The following is a 24,660-nucleotide window of genomic DNA, read 5'->3' as shown; positions in this document are numbered from 1 at the left end:
AACCAGAAAAAGATAAATAAAGAGCTGCAAGATGACCATCAAAAGACACAATGAGTCAAAACAGCCACAAAGTGATGCAAAGTGACCTCAAAGAAAGATAAAACATGTATAATGAGCAGAAGGGGTACAAAATGTGAAAGATGAGTCCTGAAAACAGACAAAAGATGAGTCCGGAAACAGACAAAAAGAGACACAAAGAGACACAAAACGACAAGAGAGAAATTACTAACAATTATGGTGACATGTAATAGTATCGATATAATGCACTCAGAACAGTCAAGAATATGAGTAGTATGAAACACATCTTGAGAAGCATTCCACTCTTGAGAGTTTAATGTGATATGTATTTCACGAGAAAACAAATCAGCTCTTGTTTTTCTGAATTGACGATGGCTCACTTACCTCATTTAGCTACTCTGAGAGTGGTGAAGCGAACAGCCTCTGTAGTCTGATCCAGTTTCATTTTGATTTGCGTTTGAGACATTTAGAAGTGCTTGTGTCTTTAAGTAATAAATGATTACTCATTAATTATATTATAAATGGCATTGTTATCAGTTTCTTTGCTTTGCTCTGGCAAGATGGGAAATACAATGATTGGGAGCTATCGAGTTAATTCAGAAAAACAGAGTAGATTTGTTTTCTTAAGTATATTCAATACACTAATGTACTTCTCCCCTTCAATGGTCGCTATTTTGGCTATGTAGCATTTTGTCGTGTGAAACATGGGGGCACACACAATAAAGTAAAAAGTCAAATTTAAAGTCAAGTGAGCAAAGAAGCTGCTAGATATTTTGATGTTGGCAACATTAGTGGTCACATGTTGCAATCATCCGCAAAACGTGTGTCTTAACCCATTTTTACAGTCTCCAAATGTGCTTTCCATTTTTAAGGCTGTGCCCCAGCCTGGCCACACACTCAACAGTTTTCAGCTTTTGCCTAAATGGACCAACCCCATTAAATAGAATCAGTCTCAAAAGCTTGTTGCCTTATTCTGGTCTGTTATGAAACGTGTTCACTTCTAAAAATCATATGACTGCAGAGTTTGAACTGATGTGCTTGATGTTTGTGTTGTGCATGCAGCCGGAGAACCTGCTGCTGGCCAGCAAGTGTAAGAACGCAGCAGTGAAGCTGGCTGACTTTGGACTGGCAATCGAGGTTCAAGGAGACCAGCAGGCTTGGTTTGGTATGTTTATTGATTCCCTTTAAGATTGAAATCTGTTTTACTGAGACTGTTTGCTAACCTGCTCCTGTTGAAATGTAGTTTACAATGATAACGATAAGATATACCATAGAAACTGGTTGACTGCCTGCTAATTCAGAACTAAGAGCTGTTTGAAACCTTCTTCTTGTGACTTTTTAATGTTTCCAGGTGACTCCATATTTGGATTTGAAAATCTTAGCAAAATAATCTTAAACCTGCAATAACTGATTTGTTATTGCCATATGGGGGCAGCAGAAACAAGCTGTAAACACAGCACTGTTATATCATTGTCTTGTAATTTGGTATGCTGAACTTTGTATAATTGCTTTTTTTCCCGCATCTAACTGTTTCAGGAGAGATCATACCGGTCATTCATTCATACAGTGGGGTTTGTTCCCCAAAAGAAGCCCAAACATCTATTAGTCCCCTGGTGGCTAGCTACATTAAAGACCATAACCCCAATGAGGGCCATGTTAGCAGATGGGACAAGCTACCAAAAAAAATCAAGGATGCAGTGTTTAGATACTGTTAAATTTTTCTGATGCAGTAATTGATAAAAGCAGGTGTCATGTCATGATTGACTTTTTAGATCACAATTAGATCATGCAGATGTATCAGCCGGACCTTCATAACAGGGCTGCTTTCTCCAATGCAAAGACTTTAGCTCTAGCACCAAATAACGTCACTGGCACAAGATGGCAAAGCATGAACCCTCTCGAAGAAGTAGAGACACATCGTCCATCTTTAACACACAATCTTTAGTGTCTAGCTCCCGTATTCTCTCTCTTTTATCTCTGTTTTTGGTTTCCACCACCTCCTGAGGGAAATATCTGTCTCTTTAGCTGCTAAAAGCTCCACTGTTTTCACCAGCGGCTCCCTGACTGTGTCTCTCTGCTGCTTTCTGCTGAGCAGGTAGTGGACCGTGGCTTTTTACAGCTGTTTACACTGAAAACTGCTGCTGCTGTGGTCAAAAACCATATTGTGAGAGTGGTGAGAGGGAAACACAACAGAAAACAGATAAACATTGAGCTGAAACTCAGTGTAAAAAGCAGAGGGGACCACCAGGTTCAAGTGATGATTCTCCAAATGCTCATGAATTAAGTCGCACTTAAATATTGCACTAATTGCAGTGCAGGCATCATGAGTCACACGTAGACCTTTTAAAGTACATTTTCATTAACATCTGCGAGTCTGGTCCCATCGTCACTCTCCTCCTTTTCCTCCTCCTCTTCCTCCTCTTGATCATGAAGGCTTCTGTTGCCTGTCAGCTCTGATGTGCAGCAGCGCTGACACACTGAAGACTGCAAAGCACTTTTGATGGAGGACTTTCACAGGACTGTTCATCCTAACTGTCATTTTATCATTCTTGTCAGCGGGCTCCTGGGTTTAGCAAACAAGAAGAGAGTCTTCTACCTCTTATCTCGTCGGACTGAAAGTTCGTATTTCTTTTTGTTTTCAGTTTCCAAATCTCCAAGTTCTAGTATTTGTACTTTAGGTGACTCTTTTGTCTCTCCAGTTCTCAACTGGAGTCGAATTAAGTGTGTTAAACTGAGATCACAGTTATTTCAGGAGACTCCACCGAATGCATTAAATGGAGTTTTTTTAAATTCTTACTTTGACCCAGAGCTACCCAAGATATATTATAAAAGGACTGCAGCAAGCCAAAATGCTTGACTTTGCATCAAACTACATTTTCATAATGTATTCAGTGCACAGTCTGAAATAGCTCCATATTTGCTCCCTAAATAAAAAGCACAAAAAAATATAAATCTTTGATTAAATGTCATATTTTAAAATCTTAATATCAAAGTAACTAGTATCTAAAGCCATCGAGTGAATGCAGTGAAGTAAAAAGTAGAAACAATTTCCAGGGAAAAACAAAAGAAACCCCAATTAGCAGTTTGAATTTTGTTATGTTTCAACCACTGGTTGTTTTGTCGTATTTTCCAAAAACTGATGTTGTGAGTTGATATGGTGTCTCCGGTTCAAAGTGCTCCAGTGTATCAGATATTCATCAAACCATATGACATGACTCAAACTGTTATTCGGCTAAACGGCAATAACACAACTCATTTTTATTCATGTTACAGGACCCTGATTTGTGTTTTCTGTGTTTGCGTCTGCAGGCTTTGCAGGCACCCCCGGCTATTTGTCCCCAGAGGTTCTGAGGAAGGAGGCGTATGGCAAACCTGTGGACATCTGGGCCTGTGGTGAGCTCTTTGTCTGTTTCTGTCTCAATTGCCTCCTCTCTCTCCTTGTTGTCACTCAGACCGTGGTTTGCATTTCCATGTGCGCAGGTGTGATCCTGTACATCCTCTTGGTTGGATACCCTCCGTTCTGGGATGAGGACCAGCACAAACTCTACCAGCAGATCAAAGCTGGAGCGTATGATGTGAGCCTGCCTCTGTCGCCTTTATCCCTCCAGAAGTCAGACATAATGTTGTATGATATACTGTAATGTGGGGATGCCTGGGTGTGTATGTGCTTTAGTTTCCCTCCCCAGAGTGGGATACGGTGACTCCGGAGGCTAAAAACCTGATCAACCAGATGCTGACTATCAACCCAGCCAAGAGAATCACTGCCCAGGAGGCTCTGAAGCACCCATGGGTCTGCGTAAGTACATAGAATTTACTGTGAAGCCATATAGACACACCAGGCTCCTTGTTTCTGAAGACAGGAAACTATATGTCATGCACCCAGTTTGACGCTCCGACAATTTGTAATTTGTAAATCCCCTGACAGCAAGTTTGTGAACATCTGTCCAAAGCTGCCAAAATATCAGCACCATCTGTTTCCAAACATGCGATCTCTGATATCTGCTGATACTGGGTCAGCTTATCTTGAATAATTTGTTCCACACAAGGGCGAAAGAGCAACCTATCTCAGGGATAAGCACTTCTATCTGCTCATCATCAACAAAAATATCAGGCTTAGTGGCCTAAGGGCACGCCCACGACTCTGATATGTGCAGTTAAGATGCATAAGAGGGTTTGTTGTACATACAAGTAAAACATTTGACAAAATAATGAATAATAAGGACAAACATTTCCTGATTTCAGCATGGAACCAACGCCCAACAGTCCCTTTAAATACAGTCAAAGTTGAACACACACATCGCTCATAAAGATCCTTTCATTTCCCCTTGGGAAATCACTGAAAATTACTAAATTTCATCAGGGTCTTTCTTTGCTCGTGTCCATCCCAAGTTTCATGGAAATCAATTCTGCAGTTCTTGCATAATTCTACAGACAAAACAAAACAAACAAATGTTAGGAGTGTAAACATACGCTCCTCGCTGGAGGTAACTACTGTAGTTTCCCCCCAACTGTAAATGTTTGTTGTACATTAATGCATCAGTAATTGTACTGCAATATAATAATACAGTCCTGCAGTTTAATATTACACACTTATTGCAGAGATAAAAGGGGAAATTAAGTTAAAATACACATCAACTCGCATTTACATGGATCACAGTAGTGCCCTGACAGAAAAACATCAGTCCCCTTTAGTTGAAAAGTAAAGGGGACGGTATTTTTCTAAAGCAAATATAATATTGCTAGCTCACCCTTAATAATAATAAATAAAAAGTATCGCACATATCTCACGTTATAAAACAGGATGAGTATGCAGAGTGCTGATGTTTAGGATACCATCGAACAAACTTAAATATTTTTTTCTATTGTTTTGTTTCATTTTTTTTATTTTTACCAGAAATGTCGCCTCAGAATCAAAACGTTCCAGCGAAACGAGTCTCTGCGACAGCTCCTGCCCACATAGGCCTTTCACTGTCAGAGCTGCTCCTCCACTGTTTTATTTTGAGCATCTCTTTCTCTCTCTCTCTTTCTCTGTCTCCCCACAGCAACGCTCAACAGTGGCCTCCATGATGCACAGGCAGGAGACAGTGGAGTGCCTGAAGAAGTTTAACGCCAGGAGGAAACTCAAGGTGTGAAAATACCCGGTGGCTCCAAATGAAGTTGATTCTTTTACCTCTACACTGTGTCGACAGCCTCTTCTGATGACATTTACTCTGAGCAAATAACATCAGCGTATCATTTGCAAACATGCTATTTTAAATTTCAGACACTGCAATATTTCATTTCCATCCCAGTTTCTCTCCCCCTTTTTTCAGACAGGGAGGGTGTGACATCGCTTCATCTGTCTGTTAAAGTTCTGATTTCTTTTGTCTTGAAGAAAGTTACAGGATGATGTTATTTTGTGATGATTTTCTTTTGTTGAGTCAGCCTCAATTGTTGAATAACATGTATTTTTAGCTTTTAATAAAGCTCACGTAAACTGGGGGAGAAAAAGAGAATGGTAATAAATGCTGTGATCAGTGAGGAGGAAATGCTTATTTTCTTGTTCTCTCACAGGTTGAGTCACTACATAGTCATGAGTGAATCCACAATTATATTTTCCATCATTAATTGAAATTGTAAATACAATTTTAGTCTGTGATTCCTGACTCTCTACAAGCACTGGCAGCAGTATGTGTAAATTGATAATATAAATATAGCACTTTTGGTCTTATTATTGTACTTTTAAGAGGTTATTTTAAACCTCTTTTGCTCCAAAATGAAAAATATATTTTTAAGTAAAGTGATTTTGTTTCAATTCTGGGTGGGAGAATAAAACAAGGCCCATTCTTACCTGTGTCCTCTGCTTCACCCTGACAGGGGGCCATTTTGACCACCATGCTCGTCTCCAGGAACTTCTCTGGTGAGTGCTGCCTGTTGAAAAGACTAGAGAGAGTCAAGGGAAACATCTCAGTGCCCTGAGCCGGAGAGGAGAGGAGAGAACAGGATGACATCCCATCTGTCTTCTGCCATCTCTTCACACATACGTACACACATGCACACACACACACAAACCCACAGCAGGTTGATGGGCGGCAGTGTTAGAGTAAGCAGGAAACACATATTTGCTTGGTTTTTCCGGCCACAGAATCATACGGTATAAGGTGTTTTTAAAAAGAGCTTATTTTGATCCGTGTGATGGACTGATTCTCTTGCAGTGTCTTAAACTAGATGCTTCAGTTCGTACACTCACATATCTGCATTAACAGGCGAAGTGTGTGGAAGTCTTGTCCCAAATCAAACACGGCCATTGTGATGTTGACGTTCCTTTGTAGAATCTGTGGTGGAAGAATTGTCTATTATAGGTTCAAATTAAAATGGTGCTGTTGTGCCATTTTTAGCTTTATCAAATGGCAAGTTCTGTGTGTACAGAGCCCGATATTTCTCATTCCTCTCTACCAGAGAGCCACAATGTTGAACTGGGGGATGTATTGCTTCATTACACAGCTCCAGTCAAGTAGAAAACATGGATTAATCAGATTGCTAAAAACTTAAGTAAATTATTTACAAATAAAAAATATACACATTTGTTAGAAGTTTCTAAAGGCTTTTATCCTGAGTAGGAACCAGTCGGCTCAGAGCTGACAGCCTCAGACCGGGTAGAGAAATCAGAAAGGGTTGAGATTGATGTTTTAGGTTGTATTGGGATTCTTAATATTAGGAAACTAGAGTGGCACTGTAGGACAAATAAATTGCAGATTTAGCATTTCACCCGATCTAGATCATTATCTGGAACTGCACCAAGTCGCTGATCTCAACACCATAAAGAGGATATGTCTGATCTTAAATCAAGATCCAAACATTATTTCTGGAGAAATTTATCTGAAATACTAAGAAAAGTAATAAAAAAGTCATTTGATAAAAGTTCCTCGATCCGCCCCTTCAAGTGGATCCACACCAAAATGCAATGGCTCATTCCCTGGCCCATGTCATATGTCCTCCCCAAGTTTGGTGCAAATAGATTTAAAACTTTTTTTTTGATTATTTTGACAAATAAAGAACCAGATAAAGAGTGATTACTTCCTTAATCTTTTAGAAACAGCAACAACTAACCATGTGTTTCTGCATTTTGTTGTGTTTCAGTTGGTCGGCAGACCACAGCCCCCGCTGCCCTCAGTGCTGCAGCTAGTACCACCGCTGGCCTCGTGGAACAAGGTAGACTCCTCTCGGTTGTTGCCATTACTCGCATTTAAAAAAAATCTCTTCTTTGTATTTACACCACTGTTCTCTCCTCGCTTCAAAACTTCACTGTACTTCCTTTGCTCTCGCTGAACTCGTGGCAGACATGATTAAAATGGAAACAACATCACACCCTCCCTCTGTCCCTCAACTTGTTTTAATCTCTCTTCCTAAATCTTCCCCCCTCCCTTTCCTTCTAATGCTTCTCAAACGTTTGCCAAGGTAAGCAGCCTCATCCCTCATCTGGGAGGGGAGAGTATTACTGTTCCCACTTCCACGGGTTAGGGCTTCTCTGCCCTGCAGGGTATTAAGAGACAAATTGTGTGCACGCAGAAGCTTAGATGTAAGATGTGCTATAAGGGAATGCTTTTGAGTGTTTTGTGCAAGAATTTAACATTTGTGCAGTGTGGCTTTTAAGCTGGGGTTCGCTCACCCACTCAGAGTGTCAGTGTTACTGCCATGAAGGATTAGCATCAGCAGAACTGTGTGTTGTGGTGCCGTTTCTAATAGCTTTAGCATTATGAATAGCATTGAAAACACATACTCTATGGCTTCTGTTTCCCCTTGTGTGCTGCTACACCAGAGAGTTGTGCACAGTTCCTGCCCGTCAACGAACTCTGTAGTGATTCCAACTAATCCAGCCTACACTTTGAGATTAACAAACCCATTATCACATACCTGAATCTCCATTCCACTTCCCTCATGCTTTCACTGTGGGAACTCCCCCGATCTGTGCCTGTGCGTGCATCTGTGTGTGAGTGTGTTTGGATTATGAAGAGAATTAGTTCGACTTTCCCCCCCCCCTCTTGCCTGATGCCCTCTGCTTATCTAATGCTTTTGGCCAATGGATCAGGGTTAGGAGGTGCCAGTTGGATGGAGATTTTTTAATGTGTGTGTTTATTTGTTGGGGTTTTAATGTCTTTTTACAGGACAGACTTTTTTTTCTATCCAGAGGGAGGGATGATTTTTTGTATCTCCTTTAAGGGTTGTGGGGAGGAAATGTGGAGAGATAAGCAGAGTCACTCTTTGTGTGCTCTGCTTGTTCCTTTTTAAGATTCCCAGTGCTTTGATGAGCAAGTGATTTTCTCTTGCATGCATGCATGCTTGCAAGTTAAGAGCTGTGGTCATCTGAAGGTGTATGATGTGTACTCTTCCATCTGAGGGTGTGTCATTCTGCCTCTCTGCAGCAGCCAAGAGTCTCCTGAACAAGAAGGCTGATGTCAAGGTAAGGCAGCTTCTCTTGCCTCCCCTCTGTCCTTGTTGGTTCTCATTTGCACTGTTTCCTTTCTATGTCCTTGGCTCTGGAAGCCCTTTGCCCCTTAAGAAACACTTTTATTATTCCATAAATATTTCAGTGAATGGCAGATGCAGTTTGGGATGATTTGACTTTGTCAAGTGCTGTAGCGTTCACTTTAATATTTTCAAGGTAATGTCTTCCGGCTAAACTCCAGAGCATAATGTCTGTGCCATTCCCTGCCCTTCACTTTTATTTCATGTTTTAATTAGGAGATTTATTAATACCTATGTCTTTTGCCTTCACTTTATTAAGTTGTCTTATGAATTAATTTAATAATTGTGGGAATCCCCAAAAAGTGGCTTGCTGGCATTAAATCAACAAGTCTCTGGACTGTACTGGAGGGATGCAGCACCATTCAGGTGGACATCTGGTGACTGTGGAGGACACAGCATATTATTCACATCATTTTCATACTCATCCAACCTATCAGTGGCCCAATGTGGCCCGTGAATGGAGGCCTTTTCATTCTTTGTCTCCAGTATTTATTCTGGTTCTTCCATTCATTTGTCAAACATCTGTAACAGTGTATGTAAACATACACTCATCACTCATATCTCAGTGACTTTGTGACACCTTTGTCCTTGAAATTACATTTCTTCACAACAGCATTGAATGGAATTGAATACTAGGGCTATCAAAATCTTTTTTTAAACTCGACATTTATGAATATTGGCAGGACAGGGGCGGGTGACGGGCACACAAAGGACACGATTGTCACGATGGAATTGGTCAAATGTCATTGTGAACAAAAACATTTTCAGTATCAAACCATTAGACCAGGATCTTTCCCTGAACTTTGCCTAATACTGTGAGAGAAGGTAGCATCAGAATTATCAACAGCATGACTCCATGGAAATAAACTGTCCTGCATCAACAGTCCAGGCTGCTGCTGGTGGTGTGATGATGTGGGGAATGTTTTATTCACACAGTTTGGGCCTTAATACCAAATGTTTAAATGTCACAATGTATCAGTATTGTTTCTGACCATGTCCGTCCCTTCATGGCCACTGTTAGCATCTTCTAATGACTACTTCCTGCCAGATAATGCTCCATGTCACATACATGGTTTCATGAGCATGGCAGTTACTTCAGTGAACATCAGTGTCCTCCACAGTCACCAGATGTAAATCCAGTAGAGTCTTGTGGTAGAACAGGAGATTTACTATATATGAATATGATAAAAAACAGTTGTTATTAAGGATAACAGGCCCACCCTGACGCATCCATCTACCCTTTACTAAAGGAGAACAAATGTGACTTTTATTCTTGAACCCTCCAGATGGTAACTTCTCTTTAACTGTCTGGTTTGACAGAGCTGTGTTACTTCCTCTCCACGCTCAGTCACCTCCATTTGGCACAGCTGGCACTTTGCATCACTCCACTGCAGACATTTACCCCCCCTAAATATTTCCCTGTGCCAAAGCAAAGCTCATTAAAGTACGAGGTCGGAACTATTTCATCTCCTGAAGCGGTCCTCGGGCTGCAGTGACTCAGACCACACTGACGTTATCGGTGCACCCCTGTCAGCTCCTTTCTCCTCCTCAGCCTCACAAGGGAGGCAGTGCACTTTGTCACAAATGTATGTTTGAATGCAAGTTCTGTGTTTGTCTGCTGTGGTGCGTTTGCTTGCACGAGGGACTGTGAAGCCTCGTTGTTAACACTGGATGAGCAGTTCTCTGTTCACTACCTTGGTTGAATTTGTCTCAGTAGTTGGGTGTTTTATAGAGATACTTGACATCACTTCTTATCTAGGAATAAGCTGTTATGTTGTCTTCACAAATTACATGTAAATACACATTAATAGCTTGTATGACTATATTCATAATACCTTAGCAAAAGCTGTTGTCTTGTGCAAAAGTTTTACTCTTGTGGAAATGAGATTCTTACTTGTGGACATAAGATGAAGATCGAATGTGTGCCCAAGATAAGAGAAATACAAAAGTAAATGAATGTCTTAGTTTGAGCTACTTTTTGAAGAATGTTTCTGCTTCAAACTCATGCACACATTTCATTACTACTTTAGAAAGTTTAGATCTTGTTCATGCAAGGTCATATGTTGTGAAGGAAATGTGTACACATAATATGGATCTTGCTATATAAACGCTATGAATCTTGTTCTTATGAGATGATAATGATAATTATTTCTGTGCAAAAATACAAGCTTGTACGATCAGTTTATACTGTTCTGTAGATCGTCTTCACGCAAGATGATGAGTTGTGTGTTCCCTGGACAAGATTGTGTGTTTCTGCTCTCAAGATATCTAGCTTGTCCATGCAGAATTTTACACACACACACACACACACACACACACACACACACACACACACACACACACACACACACACACACACACACACACACACACACACACACACACACACACACACACACACACACGATATGAATCATTTTAAAGGACTATAACTTGTGTGCAGAAGACGAGATATGCAGCATCTAGCTCTCAGCAAATAATATTCCCTTTCTTTGAGGGATCTAAGATTTTGATACCGTTTATATTATGTGCAATTTTTTCTTTGCATAAACTTTGGATCTTTTTCATATGAGATCTTGATCAAGAGATAATAACTTCGTTCAAAAGAAACAACAATGTCTATTTTTTTATTTAGACCTGCTGCAGCTCTGTACCTGTTGGAGTTGATCGCTCTCCCTCTCACACACTCTTACTCCCCCCTCTTTCTCTGCACACTGTCCCTCCCCTCCCTCCCTCTCTCACTCCTTCACTTCCTCCCTCCCTCACTCCCTCGGGTGGCCTGATGCTAATCTCAGATTATTTCCCACCAGATGATTAATCTATCATTACATAATCGGAGCTCTCCCCTTGCTGCACCCTGACGTCACGCCAATGCACACAACCCCTGTAGCTATTTCAGTATCAGCACATTCTATTTTCTCTCTCTCTCTGTCTCTTACACACTCAGCTCAGTTTCCTGCAACTTCCTGAGAATTTGTTTTTCAGGTTAGAATCAATTGTTTTATATAACGGTTGTGGTCGATCGCTGTATCATCGGGGGGTGATGATGAAGTCATGATAAGAAATAACCTTTATACAAATCTTATTTCAAACACCTTTTAGGTTACTGTGTTTTTATGTCCTGATACTGGAAAAAAAGACTGAAAATTGACAGTGTTTTTCTCTGTGTGTTGGTTCTGTGACGGGCTGCTGATCCGTCCAGGATGCACCCGGCTTCACGCTCATTTTCATTGTCCTCCGTGCCCCTCAAAAGGATAAGAGATATTAATAATAGATGGGTGGCTTTTCTGTAACTATGAATGTCAAAAGCTTTTCTACTAAATGCAACTCAGTTTCAGCTTAGTCATCTAGATGTGTTTTGATGTAAAACTCAGCAAATCAGTATTTATGGTGAAGTAAATCCCTCCGTGCAACCTTGTACCCCTTCTTGCCTTGCTAACAGCAGGGTGCTTCTGGTATTGGTCTCTATAGGATGAATCACTGACCTTAACTGTAGCACATAGCCATGATATTATATGAGCCCAGGATGAGCTCTCCTCTCTTTATGGAGAGTATTAGTGGATGAACCTTTCAAACGTGGCAGCACTGTCTATTCGTTTGAAGCTGCAGTAATATATTTATGCTAATCTCCGTAGCTTGCCTTCTCTTAAAACTAGAGACTGCTGTAAATAAACCTGTGTCTCATGATTCAAGTCACTGACCTTTTTCTGTATTCATCCAGACTAAGATTTATATTGTTTTTTTTGGGTGAGTCATGTTCAATGTCACAAACACAGGGAATGGACAGCAGCAGAAGATCTGTGGACGTGGAGGCCACCACATTGTAGTTGTTCTTTTATCAGAAGCGGCTTTGAGAGTTTAGACTTGGGTCTCTCCGAGTTACTTGCCGACTTTGTTTGCACACTAATTTTCTCACCTCAGATGGCAGCGCTGCTGAACGGCGGTGTGTCAAAATAAGGACGCCACAGAAGAAGGCTGCGTAGATGATGGAGTTTAAATTGAGCTGAATGCTTCCTTACGCCTCTGGCTGGTTGGCTGGCAGGATAAACAGCACGGCAGAGACCTTCAAAGGGGAAATGCTGATGCTTCAAATTCTCCGGCTGATTTTTGCCCTTTGATTTTCAGTGACACTAACAGGCAACTCTAATTCCAGTTTAATGCAACGGACGGGGGTCACCTCAGTAGCTACAGAAGCTCTTACCCCAACTTTACTCAGGAGTGTAGAGCTGCAGTGAAGGTTTTTCATTAGATGTAATGACAATGAGACGTAAGCACTTCATCGTCTGGAGACACAAACACTTTTAAACTAATTTTTTTTTTCATTTCTTGATTGGAAGCTCATGAATCATACTGAACCAAATTTCCGGTGATCAAAAATTGATAATTTATGATTTATTGATGATTAGTATGGGGTCGAAAGTATAGCTGTTGTCTTTGTACAAATGCTTAACTAGTCTAGTGCTGAAATGATTAGTTATGACACGTGTTTGCAAATATTCTTACATCATCTCCAACTCCAGTTAACTCCACTACTCTTTTCCTTCTTCACTCATTATTGACCGGCATTTCATTATTTTTATTTTTTTTATTTTGTCCACCACAGTCGTCAATCACAGGCAAAACAATGCTGAGGAAAAAAATGAGCAGAAAATAATGTTAATTGGGTTCAAGCATGAAGTTGCCGCAGCGCGATTACATTTGTGTGTGTGTGTGTGTTTGCTGTGGTTGGTGTTGATGTCATAAGTCGTCCTTTCATTTTTAATGTATAGCTCGTTGTTTCTTTCTAATCTGTGTCGACCCTGTGTCTTTTTGACCTCATCATCCTCTGCTGAAATGAGGCAGCTGGATGTTGTTTTACTCAGGAGAGATACATTAACCGACCCTTATGTCCGTGGGAGGAACACACAGAGTTTGACGAAATGAATGTGATGCTTGTGTCTTTATATCTGACAGATGTTGCAAAGGTACACATCTGTCATTGGTTTAATTTCCATCTGCCAAGCCAGCATCCGAAGCCAGTGAAAATGAAAAAGCTCAGACTTGAATATCCAAACTCTGACTGGGGTTCTGTTAGATTTTACTGCAGGTACAAAGGAACTGACATGATTAATAGTACAAAACCTTTTTGTCTAATTAACTCTGTAGTCAGAAACGCTGGGTAAAGCTTTTTGGATCTTTGGTGTGTCTGCTCGCTCAAACCCTGGAAGTTGGAAGGCTGCACTCTGCTCTTCCTACCCACTTTTTATTTCTCCAGAGCACTCTGCTTCTGTCTGCTATTTTTACCTCTATTACACATTTTTTACACAGTAACCACCCACTTTACAGCCGGCAGATGGCACCTCTCACCATTGCTGCTGAGCACTAATATAGCACTTTGTGTTTCCTGCACAGCCCCAGACAAACAGCACGAGAAACAGCATAGTCACCAGTCCCAAAGGCAACACCACAACTGCTGCACTGGTATGCAGCTCTGTATTTGTCCGTCCGTCTGTCTGTCAGAAACACGGTCAAAATGGGGTGTGTGTGTTTGTGTGTGTGTGTGTTTGTGTTTGTGTGAGAGAGAGAAATAGAGACAGAGTCTAAGGATGGATAGTTGTGCTGTATTATTTTTACCTTGTGTATTAAATCAGGTTTCACAGCTTTCAAATAGTTTGACAACTTGGGAAATGCACTTTTTCTTTTCCTTGCCTGGAGGACGGTGGAGCAGGCTGTAAACTTCACAAACAGAGTCTTGTCTTGAAACCTCTAAACTTCTGAAATAGAAGTGGAGACAGTGCAACTTGTTTCTGTTGGCTGCTCCAATACTTTCAGCTGGGATGTCTGCCTGACAAAGTTGACAGCAGCTTGTCAGGAGCAACACTCTGCTGTGTGATTGGATTTCACAACTGAGCTATGACAAACTAACCTTTCTGGCTGCTGGATATCTCACAAGCCAGGATTCATTCTTTCCAGGCTCCAAGCTATTGGCTTGTGGCCATCCACAGTGGTTTGTCAGGGAGGAACCACCGGTGTCTTAGGCCCTGTGCATTTGTGATCCAATAACAGCTCTGAGTGCATGTGGTCTCTTCTGACATTAAAATGTGGCCCCACATGCGTCTTGTAATCGGATCTAAGATCAGATCTCACTTTCCCGCCTTATATTCAAATATTAATATATTTTCACTCGCAAATATATAATGCATGGAAGCAGCCAGGAGAGGAAGAAGATATCAAAATAACACAGACAGAGGCTGAGCAAATCGCTTCTGTTTGTCGTTGTTGCCTGTTGCTACAGCTTAAATGACCGGTATGTGTACGTGTTTCTGCTTACACAGGGGGAAGTCGGTTGAGGAGGCGGTCCTTAAGTGTAGCCAGGGCCACATTCACACCGCTAAAAGAATGTGGAGTCTTGTGGCTAATTAACCACCCGAATTTTGGTCTGGCGTGACCGTGTCGCCATCTATGAGTGCGTTCACACCTGTACTCCGAGCTGTCAGCTTGTGATCACATGCAGCACATTATAATACCAGGTGTGTACGGGGTCTTAGGTGTGACGGCTGCACGAAGCAGCTGTTAGCATTAGCAACAATATCAACTCCTAAAGAGGTTTGTGTAGATGCTGCAGTTATATCAGCATTTCTTCAATGAAAACAAGAAACGGCACTGCAGGCTTTTCTCAATGGCAAACAACCGTCCAAGTATTTATTCAATGAGCCTGCCCTTAAACAGTTTCCAACAAAGTCTTTCCAGTTGGTTACTGCATCCGGTTAATTATCATATTTAATCTGGGATCAGTCCCCTTGACATTAATGAGGAAATTTGAAGAAAGTCTTCCGAAAGATAGTTTTTGGATTTCCTACTGATTTAAAAATGAGACTTCTCGTCTGTGCGCTTTATGAGTGCTGTCATTTGGATTTTGTGACCTTGGACAGAGCTGTGCTAGCTGTTTCCCCCTGTTGACAGTTGTAATGCTAAGCTAAGCTGACCGTCTCCAGCCAAAGTCTTAGCAAGAACAGAAGTAAGTGCATTTCCCAAAATGTCCCATTTCAAAGTATTTAATTATAAGAAATAGATACTGTATGATCTTCAGTTTACAATGTGTAGACTCATGTCGTATGAACTTTGGATGTTGGTGTATTTTATTTTCCAATATTTTTTGCAGACTGCTGGTTTAATATTGAGATGACATTGGAAATATAAAACAATCTCTTTAATGTAGTTAAAGGATAAGTCTGGTGTTCTTCGTCTTCTTCTACATTTACATTACTGTCTAAACTAAGGGATATAAAGACCAAAACCAACAATGTCTTAGTGCATTTCAATATTTTCTCACTTTACTACTATGTCAGTCAGTCATTGTAGGTTTTAGCAAACATTACTAAAAAAGAACGAAATAGCGCTTTTGTTTGGGACTATTTTCCGCAGCGGATCAATCTGCATTTGGTGGGTCTCTAGCATGGTGTGTGAGGCATTGATTCAATTAAACCGCACTATGTGTGTGTTCATGGTGATGACAGAACATGTCGCCCAGTGTAATAAGTGGAAATAAATGTAGCTCTGTAGCTCAGAGGAATCACACACTGTACATACACACACTTGCCACTAGAGGCTTTCATTGTTGGTTTTGGTATTTTATGGGATTAATCAACGACAAAAAAACGGACTTATCCTTTAAAAGCCATGAACAGAACTTAATGTATGTTTAAGTCATACAATGTCACATGTAGTAACTTGATGTATTACTTAATGTCGTATAGACAGAGTTGAGTTTAATAACTCTAAACATTGTTTTAGATCACTCATTATGATGATGTTTATGATCATCACTCTGCTATTCGGAACTTCTGCTCAAATTGAAAATATGTCACTCCTCTCTCCCTCTTTTCATGCACACGCTGCTCTCTATTAATCGTGTTTCTCAAACTTTCCTCTTATAAATCATTCCCTCATTATCCTTCTCTTCACTTCTTTATCATTCATTCACTTCACACACTCTTTTCACTCATTCCTACCTTCCATCCTTTCTTTCTTTCTCCCCATTCTTCCTCCAGGAGCCTCAGATTACTGTTATCCATAATCCAATAGATGGGACCAAGGTACACCTCCCCTCTCTCTCCAACCATCTCTGAAATTCTATCCCGTTTTTTACATTTGTCATCGTCGTCCTCACCCTGTTTCTCTATCTGTTTCGGTAAAGCCGTACTGTATTTGGAAAAACCTGTTGTTTTGCAGGATGTGTGTATTTCATTGAGAATCTTCTACGTATTTCTGTGTGCATCTTGGTGTATATTTATGAATGAGCGAGTTCGACTGTGAGATGGTGGAGCTGTGACCCCTTGGCGGTGTTTTGTTGTCTTATACTGCCCCTCTGTGCTCAGGCAAATGGAGCTCAGTGGTCGCGCTGCTGTTTGAGCAAGACTTTCCACCAGATCAACCCTGTCCTAGTGTTCAGACTGTGTGTAACAGTGGCTCAACGTCATGTGCTGTACTTGTCTTTGGTGATTTGGCTCAATCCACAGACGGGATTGTGCCAGTGTGCTGCTGAGTCACACGCTCATGTGTTGTGTTCTTTATCTTTTTTGGCAAATTTGAGGCATTAAGTTACAGTCAGATGTGGTAGATATGATCAAGGTCTTGTGTACATGTGCGCATGCATTTATGATTGTGTGTGTGTGTGTACTTGTGGTTGTATGCATATCTGAAAGGGCGTTTACATTTTTTCAGGATAATTGAAATTTGTGTCTGTGCGTTTTGCAGGGATCATCGGACAGCAGCACCACGACTATTGAGGATGAAGATGTGAAAGGTAGGTTATACACACAGGGGGAGGGATTCGTGCATCTACAATCATACAATTCATGAGATGACTGCAGACGTACTGTCGATAACCACTAATGAAAGTGAAAGGCAGCAGAGGGCTGATGCATACCCTGTGCATGCTGTGTCAGCCAATGCTATACAGCTAATAAACTGTTGGGCGTGTTCCTTATGTTACTGGTTGCAGAAGTCTATATAAGCTTTTAGTCATGTCTATAGTCCTCTAGGATGCAGAGATAATTTATAAACTAGGGTTAGGGTTAGTTTTTTCTGATCAACATTAGTTTTAGATTGTCTCTAATTATCTCTAATTACAGAGATATCTTGGAAAATGTGTTTTTTTGACACTCCTCTGAACCAATTAACTCTGATAGTTAACATCCCCATCAAGATTTGTCCAGGTGTTCAATTATTTTGTCTTACGGCCATGCAGGGTAATGATGATAATAAAATAAAATAGATTAATACATGATATGAATTTTAAGAGGAAAAGTCTTCAAAGAGTGTCTGTCTGTTTCCTAAGTGGACACATTAAAGCACATGACTGACTGTAGGTCACCTTCACTTTGGCAGGACTCAGAACGCTGTACACAATCATTACCAAAATAAAGAGAGAATAGAGTTGAAGCGTGGGTCACAGTATGTGTGCAGCTAACACCTCGATGGATTGTAAATACAGTAAAAAACTCACCATAAAAAACAACAGACCTCAGCAAAATGAAAGAATTTAGGTTTACGTCTAATTTAGAGATAGTTTTCTAATTCCAAATTTTTATTATAAATCTTTGACCTATCACTGTATCTGAGAGGGTTAGATCTTAATTCATTTCTAATTTAAACATGATGCACTATTTGGAATTTTATTACATTAATCATTGCTGTTTAATTCAGGCGTTTGTAAATATTTCAATGAGTTGAACTTTAGATATTTTAAAAAGATTCTGGAAAAAGAAGTGTTGAATGAGTTACATCCATTTTTGCATAAAAAACGTTATTGATAAAAACTAATTTCAGATTGGTTTCAGAAGTTTTCAAAGACATCACTTTTGCAATTAGTAATTGATCTCGGAATGAGCGCAGACTATGCCAACATTTATAAAAGATAATGACTGGGATATGAGGGATACTTAACTATGATCTCAACCCTCAACTTCAAACTGCATTATAGATTAAAAATATATCTTTCCATCACAAAACATATGTCTGTTTAAAATTTGACAAAGTCATAACACAAGCCCAGTTTCAAGAAAGTTATTTCAGCAAACACACATTTCATTTAAGTTTTGCAGAGTCAGGCTCTGTATGTTTGCATTAATATGAATAAGTATATTAGTTTTGGCCATCTGAAAAAGTGTCCCTACCAAAGATGAAAACCAAGATATAAAAGAATACCTGGAATGGAAGAAATAAGGAAATCACATATAAGTTGAGGTGATGATAGGAAAATAAATAAATAATCGCAACTCATAAGAAAAAGAAATATACCAAAAATAAACTCTGATATTTTGAGCAGTAGAAAACAGAAATTAATAAATAAGTAAATAAATGTAAATGCAATAACTTACTGGGCAGATTGTTTCAATCAGCCCCTGATTAAACAAAAAATAACATCTCATAAAAAAACAAACCCTGACAAGACATAGATATTATGACTGAAAGTCTCTATTGAACTGGTTTCAATAAGATAGAGTAATCCAAACCAAAAATGTTTGTCAATAACAGAAGGGCATATTTTTATGTGAAATAGATTTTTTTCTACTATTCTACTGACAATTTATTTTGTATTAATTGTGAATAGAGAGAGAGAGAGAGAATCAGAGCGAGCTAAGCCTTCCTTCCTCTCAGTGTTGGGAGGAAGCGAGAGGAGGACACAGTAAATCTGATCTAAAAAGCTGAGACAAAAATAGCGTGATGAGCTCAAGCACCTCACATGTAAACCAGAGATATGAGTGGTGAGGGACGGAGGTGAGTATTCAGCTGCTGGACGCAGCAGGAAAGGGCATTTTATTTTGGGAAATGCAGGTGAGGATCACCTGTCCTACTGGGGGAAAGGGGAAACCCTGGGACTTCCTGCATGGAAGTAGTTTTGTTTAGGTGTGAGGCAGCATGGAGGAGACTCCCCTCAGAAAGCCACTGATGACAGAGAGGTGACTGACAATGAGTAACAAGCTCTTAGGTGCGTTGGGCCTCGTGTGCTTCTCAGTGTTTGTTGAGTTTGACCTGAGTGTTGTGCATGAGAGCATCAGTGTACACAGGGATGCAGTCCCACTGTACTCACAGACCTTCTGTTTTGTCTCCGCAGCTCGCAAACAGGAGATCATAAAGATCACAGAGCAGCTGATCGAAGCTGTCAACAACGGGGACTTTGAAGCCTACGCGTGAGTCCATCACTTCTCTATCAGTCTTTCTTGTTCCATGAACAGTCACCTCATCAGCTGCAGGAAAAGTACGATCCCAAAGCTCCCCTCCAGCCATAGAGAACCATTAATCTGACTGACATGCTAATGTCTTCTCTCTTTGTATTAAAAGATTAAAGAGTAATTACAGTCATTGTTTTATCCCCACACAACTAACAATAGAGGCAGATTGTGAATGCACATGTGTGTGTGTGTGTGATACTTTCCCATAAATCTTTGTTAGGACCATTTTGAGCCTAGTACCTACCACGTGAGGGTCTTTCAGGGAAAGTGAGGACATTTTGGACCGGCCCTCACTTTCTGACTACTTTAGATGAGCTGTTTGAGGGTTAAGACTTGCTTTTAGGATTAGGGTTAGAATTAGCTTTAGGTTAGGGAAGGGGCTAGTGAATGCATTATGCCAATGAGTGTCCTAACTAAGACAGAAGTACAAACGTGTGTGTGTGTGTGTGTGTGTGTGTGGTGCATGAAACAAAACTATTTAACTAGTGAGTCATACCATTGAGAGAGTTCAGTTGACTTACTAACTGAAAAGGTAGACATAATGAATGAGAATTATGATGCTGAGTCACAATATTTACATCAATATTACATCTTCTGGTATAGTGACATGAGATTATTCAGTTTTGGTCCTGGTTTCAGAATCGTTTAAAGGGGTGGTTCACTGAAACATGAAAATTAACTCATTATCTACTTGCCACTATGCCGATGGAGGGGTGGGAGAAGTGTTTTGTGGACAAGCACTTTGACCCCTAAAGAAGCCAAGTAAAAAATATACATATTGAGTATATAATAATAGTTTTTGAGGTTCGTATTCTGACCTTTTGCAGGAAGATCTGCGACCCTGGCCTGACCTCGTTTGAGCCCGAGGGGCTGGGTAATCTAGTGGAGGGAATGGACTTCCACAGATTTTACTTTGACAATCGTAAGTTTACATTTGGCATCCGTCTCATCTGATGAATTTAAAAGCTACGTTCTGTCTGAATCTGGACTCTCCCCTTTCCCATCAGTCCTCTCCAAGAACAGCAAACCCATCCACACCACCATCCTCAACCCCCACGTGCACATGATAGGAGACGAAGCCGCCTGCATCGCGTACATTCGTCTGACGCAGTTTGTCGACGGGCAGGGCCGGCCCCGCTCCAGCCAATCAGAAGAGACCAGGGTGTGGCACCGCAGGGACAGTCGGTGGCAAAACGTCCACTTCCACTGCTCAGGAGCTCCTGCTGCCCCTCTGCAGGGATAAGGTACAAAACATATTGTAAGGTATTATATTGTCTGTCAGAAGCATAGACTATACATAAAGATAGACAACATGATTTGGCTTCACACAAAAGTGAAGCCAAATCATCTTGATTGCCACCTGGTTTCTGGTTGCAGTATAAATCATAAACCCTGTCTCCTCCATGTTAGTGGGGGAGACATGGACCAAACTAGTATGTCATTTTGGAATATAGGAAAAGATGGTAAATATCCCTTGTACGTTTAAAAGTCGTCTGCATAAATTAAGTTACAGGTGTATGTTAGTACTATAAGAGCCATGTGAACCACTCAGTAGATCACACATCATTACCTTTATGCCTTTTTAAAACTAAAAACTGTCCCATTTTGGAACAAAGAGGACAAGATGGAGAATATATCCCTTGTATGTTCTACCGCACTAATTAATGCTGATGTTATCGGATGTTGGTGACCTCCAGTTGTTAGGGACATGTCTTCCTAAAAGTACAATACTTTATTTTTCTCTCAAAGTTGGTGTCTGTCATTTTAAGAAGTTCTTATCCCTCTGGGGAATGTTTGTTGTCAATTTGTTTTTTTATTAGATATTTTATGCTGATGGACAGCCGAGACTGACTCGTGATCGGCCGCTCGTTTGTACGGGCAGGCCCTTGATAAATTACTTGAAAAGTAAACAAAAAACAAAACTTCTCTTTCTTCCTTCAGGTACGTGACACTGATGAGGAGGTCGAGAGGGGCGGACAGGGAATGGGTGGATAATCTAAGAGAGAAAGAAAGACGCGGTGGTGAGAGAGAGGTAGAGGTGGATGGAGGTTGAGTTTAAAGAGTCTGATTATGGGATGGTGGCAGTCCTCCGTCACCCCACACACCCAGCTCGATCTTCTCTCTCTGTCTCCCTACAACCTCGACAGCAGACGGTGACAACGAAGCTCCCATCGCCGAAACCTACAGTACAGCAGAGGGCGTATCCATCAGCTGCTAAAGGAAACTGTATGGCCCACATCTTGTCGCCTGTCGGCCTGTATGTGGCTGCAGTCTGACACCGCAACACACCTGGACAACACCTCCTGTGTCCTGTGCTCCAATGTGGCACCCTCCTGTTCAAGATCCCCCCTCAAACATAAAGTTATTGTTCCTTCCCTCTAGTATTACTATGGCTGCAGTCTGTCGTTGTGCAGTGTATTTATGAGTCACTCTAAACCATTCCTCCTGTTATTGTCTTCTTTTTTATGACGAGCATGACTCCTACCTGTTATTCTTATAACCTGTGGCTGTTTTTCTGCACGAATAGGGCTGCCTGTGTGAAACGACCAAGCCACGTGTCTCACAGACAGAGAGACCAGTGGGTGTATTTAATTATCTGTTTTGTTTAGTTATTCAACAGAGTTTTTTTTCCCTCTTTACTCTGCAGTGTAGTGGACCCCGAACCCACGCCTCGGTGTTCACCGGGCCCCTCTGAGGCACTCTGTGAGACAGTGAAACCCATGCAGCATGCTAAGATATTAGTGTCGCTCTTAACCGATTCTCTATGTACTGAACATTGCAAGTTAACTGCTGAAAATATGACAATGGTTGAATTTCTAGTATCACTGCTGTTTATGTAAATTTCCAGTTTCTTCGTGGTGACTTTACTCCAACTATGCTGTAGATGGTATTTAATTGCATGATATTCAAGTTAATACATTGGTTAGTTGGGTGTTATCGTGCATTTTGTTGATTTGTCTCCTTTTGGACTGAACTGCTGGTGAGCTATACTCTATTGCCTCTATTCTCTGGGCTCTGTAAGTGCATAAACTATTTTTTTTGTGTTCATATCATAGTGTAGGATATAAGGATGCAGGTGGTGATGATAACAGAATATGCCTTTTAGAGAAATTGCTGGGTCCAGATCAGATTTTATTAGAGACCAAACCCAGGATCATAGTTGATCACTTTTACCTTTTACAATCAAAATGGCCCTGACAGGCTTCACATCAGGGGGTTAGTTGTGTATTTTAAGCAGTGAAGAAGAAATGCTATGCGTATTAAGAATGCTAAATGAGACATTTGTATAATAGATGTGTATGCAGGATTTTAGTAACACAGATTTTTTCCTCAAATATTTGACCAGACACCAAAAGCAAAGCCTCAAAATGATTGTCAATTGTTTGGATTAAATCAAAAAGAATCTGTCAATTATTGGTCCAGTTATTTTGACTTGGAGCTTCTTTCAGTCCCGTGAAAACCACATATCAAATTTTTGGAAAAATTAGTTTATCATAGATTATTTAGAAAAAAAAAGAATGTATCAACCCATAGTGGAATACATAATCCTTTACATGACTATAATCAGTGTTTTTATAATAACTTTCATGTGACTGTACACGTTACCAATGCACAAAACAAATTATAATTCCAAGCAGACTATTTTTTTATATTCGAAGAATATTCTATTGCACCTCAGCCAAACCCATGCGACGTTCAAGGTTAACCAGTATAGCAGATGGATAGATGGAAAACATACCTAATTTTATCAAAGAAATTATTTCCACTTGTCATTAGATTGTCAAAGTTGAATATATTAAATATATATATATATATATATATACAGTATATGATCTTCATTCAGACCCTTGTGGTGTGCATGAACCTCTCCTCAAGAGGGCGCCAACATCAAACAACAGAATTGCATTAGTGAAGTGCAGGGTTCAAAATATAAATGTGAACAGTGCTGAGTTCTGCAATGATGTGTTTGTGAGAGTCTGATAAAGAGTGTGAGCAGAAAAAGAGTGATAAACTGTCACAGACAGGTCGTCAGTTCATCCATTTTAATCAGCGTTGATGACATCTACATTTTTCAATTGCTTTCACTCAATTTTCCAGAAGTATAATGTCCAGAGGTATAACTCTTACAATAAAAAACTGTTTTATCCTCTAATCATCACATAATGGGCAACATGAAAACATCAGTGCTGACTAGTTATCTGACGTATTGTTGGCTGATGGCAGGAGATGCATCAGAAGATGTTTTGATTATTAGTTGATCAGATTTTCTGTATTTTTGTGAAAGAAAGATCCTCTGTCAAACGTGAGCATTAGTCGCTTCTCTGTTTTACATTACTGGAAATTTAAATGGTCTTTTGCTGTTGACTGAATTTCAATGCCAATTTCAGTAATTTTAGCTTTTTACAATATTATGTTATGAGGAAATAATGCTCTCAATCACTAATTATTCTAATTCTAACTAATCACTTAATCCGTGACGCATTTACAACCAACTCTAATCAAAATAATATGCAAAAGTAATTTCATCAAGAGTCTACACCGGTGCAACTGACTCAGCTGTCTGTATTTGAAATGATGTAAGAATGACTTGGGAATTTTATGACATTTACTGAATATTCTATTACTGTAAATATCAATTATATTGTCTGGAATCTGACTTTGCGTTGCTGCAGCATTATACATTTAGTTCTGTATTCATTTTTATTTGAGTTGTCAAAGCATACATGTATATAATATTTCTTATGTTATTAGGACAGAGGATGTCACACCATGTTCAAGCCCTATGAGACAAATTGTGATTTGTAAATATGGGCTATGCAAATAAAATTTGATTGATAGATTAATGTTTAATGATCTAAAATAGAGTCAAGAACAAGTAGAGTGCAATACAATGTATTTATTTTTCTTTCTTCCCCCCAAC

The 24,660-nt window shown here is 40.1% G+C and overlaps 1 protein-coding gene across 1 annotated transcript in view; it reads left to right on the top strand.

Moving 5' to 3' along the window:
• LOC132998919 (calcium/calmodulin-dependent protein kinase type II subunit beta) overlaps positions 1 to 20,982 on the top strand; it is a 40,187-nt gene extending 19,205 nt beyond the window's left edge. Inside the window, exons 7-20 of the mRNA XM_061068668.1 lie at positions 1,081 to 1,183; positions 3,328 to 3,411; positions 3,499 to 3,593; positions 3,692 to 3,814; positions 5,061 to 5,144; positions 5,875 to 5,917; positions 7,138 to 7,209; positions 8,421 to 8,458; positions 13,915 to 13,983; positions 16,554 to 16,598; positions 17,260 to 17,308; positions 19,622 to 19,697; positions 20,567 to 20,661; positions 20,747 to 20,982. Coding sequence (XP_060924651.1) covers positions 1,081 to 1,183; positions 3,328 to 3,411; positions 3,499 to 3,593; positions 3,692 to 3,814; positions 5,061 to 5,144; positions 5,875 to 5,917; positions 7,138 to 7,209; positions 8,421 to 8,458; positions 13,915 to 13,983; positions 16,554 to 16,598; positions 17,260 to 17,308; positions 19,622 to 19,697; positions 20,567 to 20,661; positions 20,747 to 20,982 — 1,212 coding nt within the window. The remainder of the gene's footprint in view (positions 1 to 1,080; positions 1,184 to 3,327; positions 3,412 to 3,498; positions 3,594 to 3,691; positions 3,815 to 5,060; positions 5,145 to 5,874; positions 5,918 to 7,137; positions 7,210 to 8,420; positions 8,459 to 13,914; positions 13,984 to 16,553; positions 16,599 to 17,259; positions 17,309 to 19,621; positions 19,698 to 20,566; positions 20,662 to 20,746) is intronic.
• Positions 20,983 to 24,660: the final 3,678 nt, after the last annotated feature.

This window comes from Limanda limanda, chromosome 1, assembly GCF_963576545.1.
Source record: "Limanda limanda chromosome 1, fLimLim1.1, whole genome shotgun sequence".
Classification (NCBI taxonomy): Eukaryota; Metazoa; Chordata; class Actinopteri; order Pleuronectiformes; family Pleuronectidae; genus Limanda; species Limanda limanda.
The sequence above is the reverse complement of the archived record's forward strand: the minus strand, read 5'-3'. Positions and strand labels throughout refer to the sequence as shown.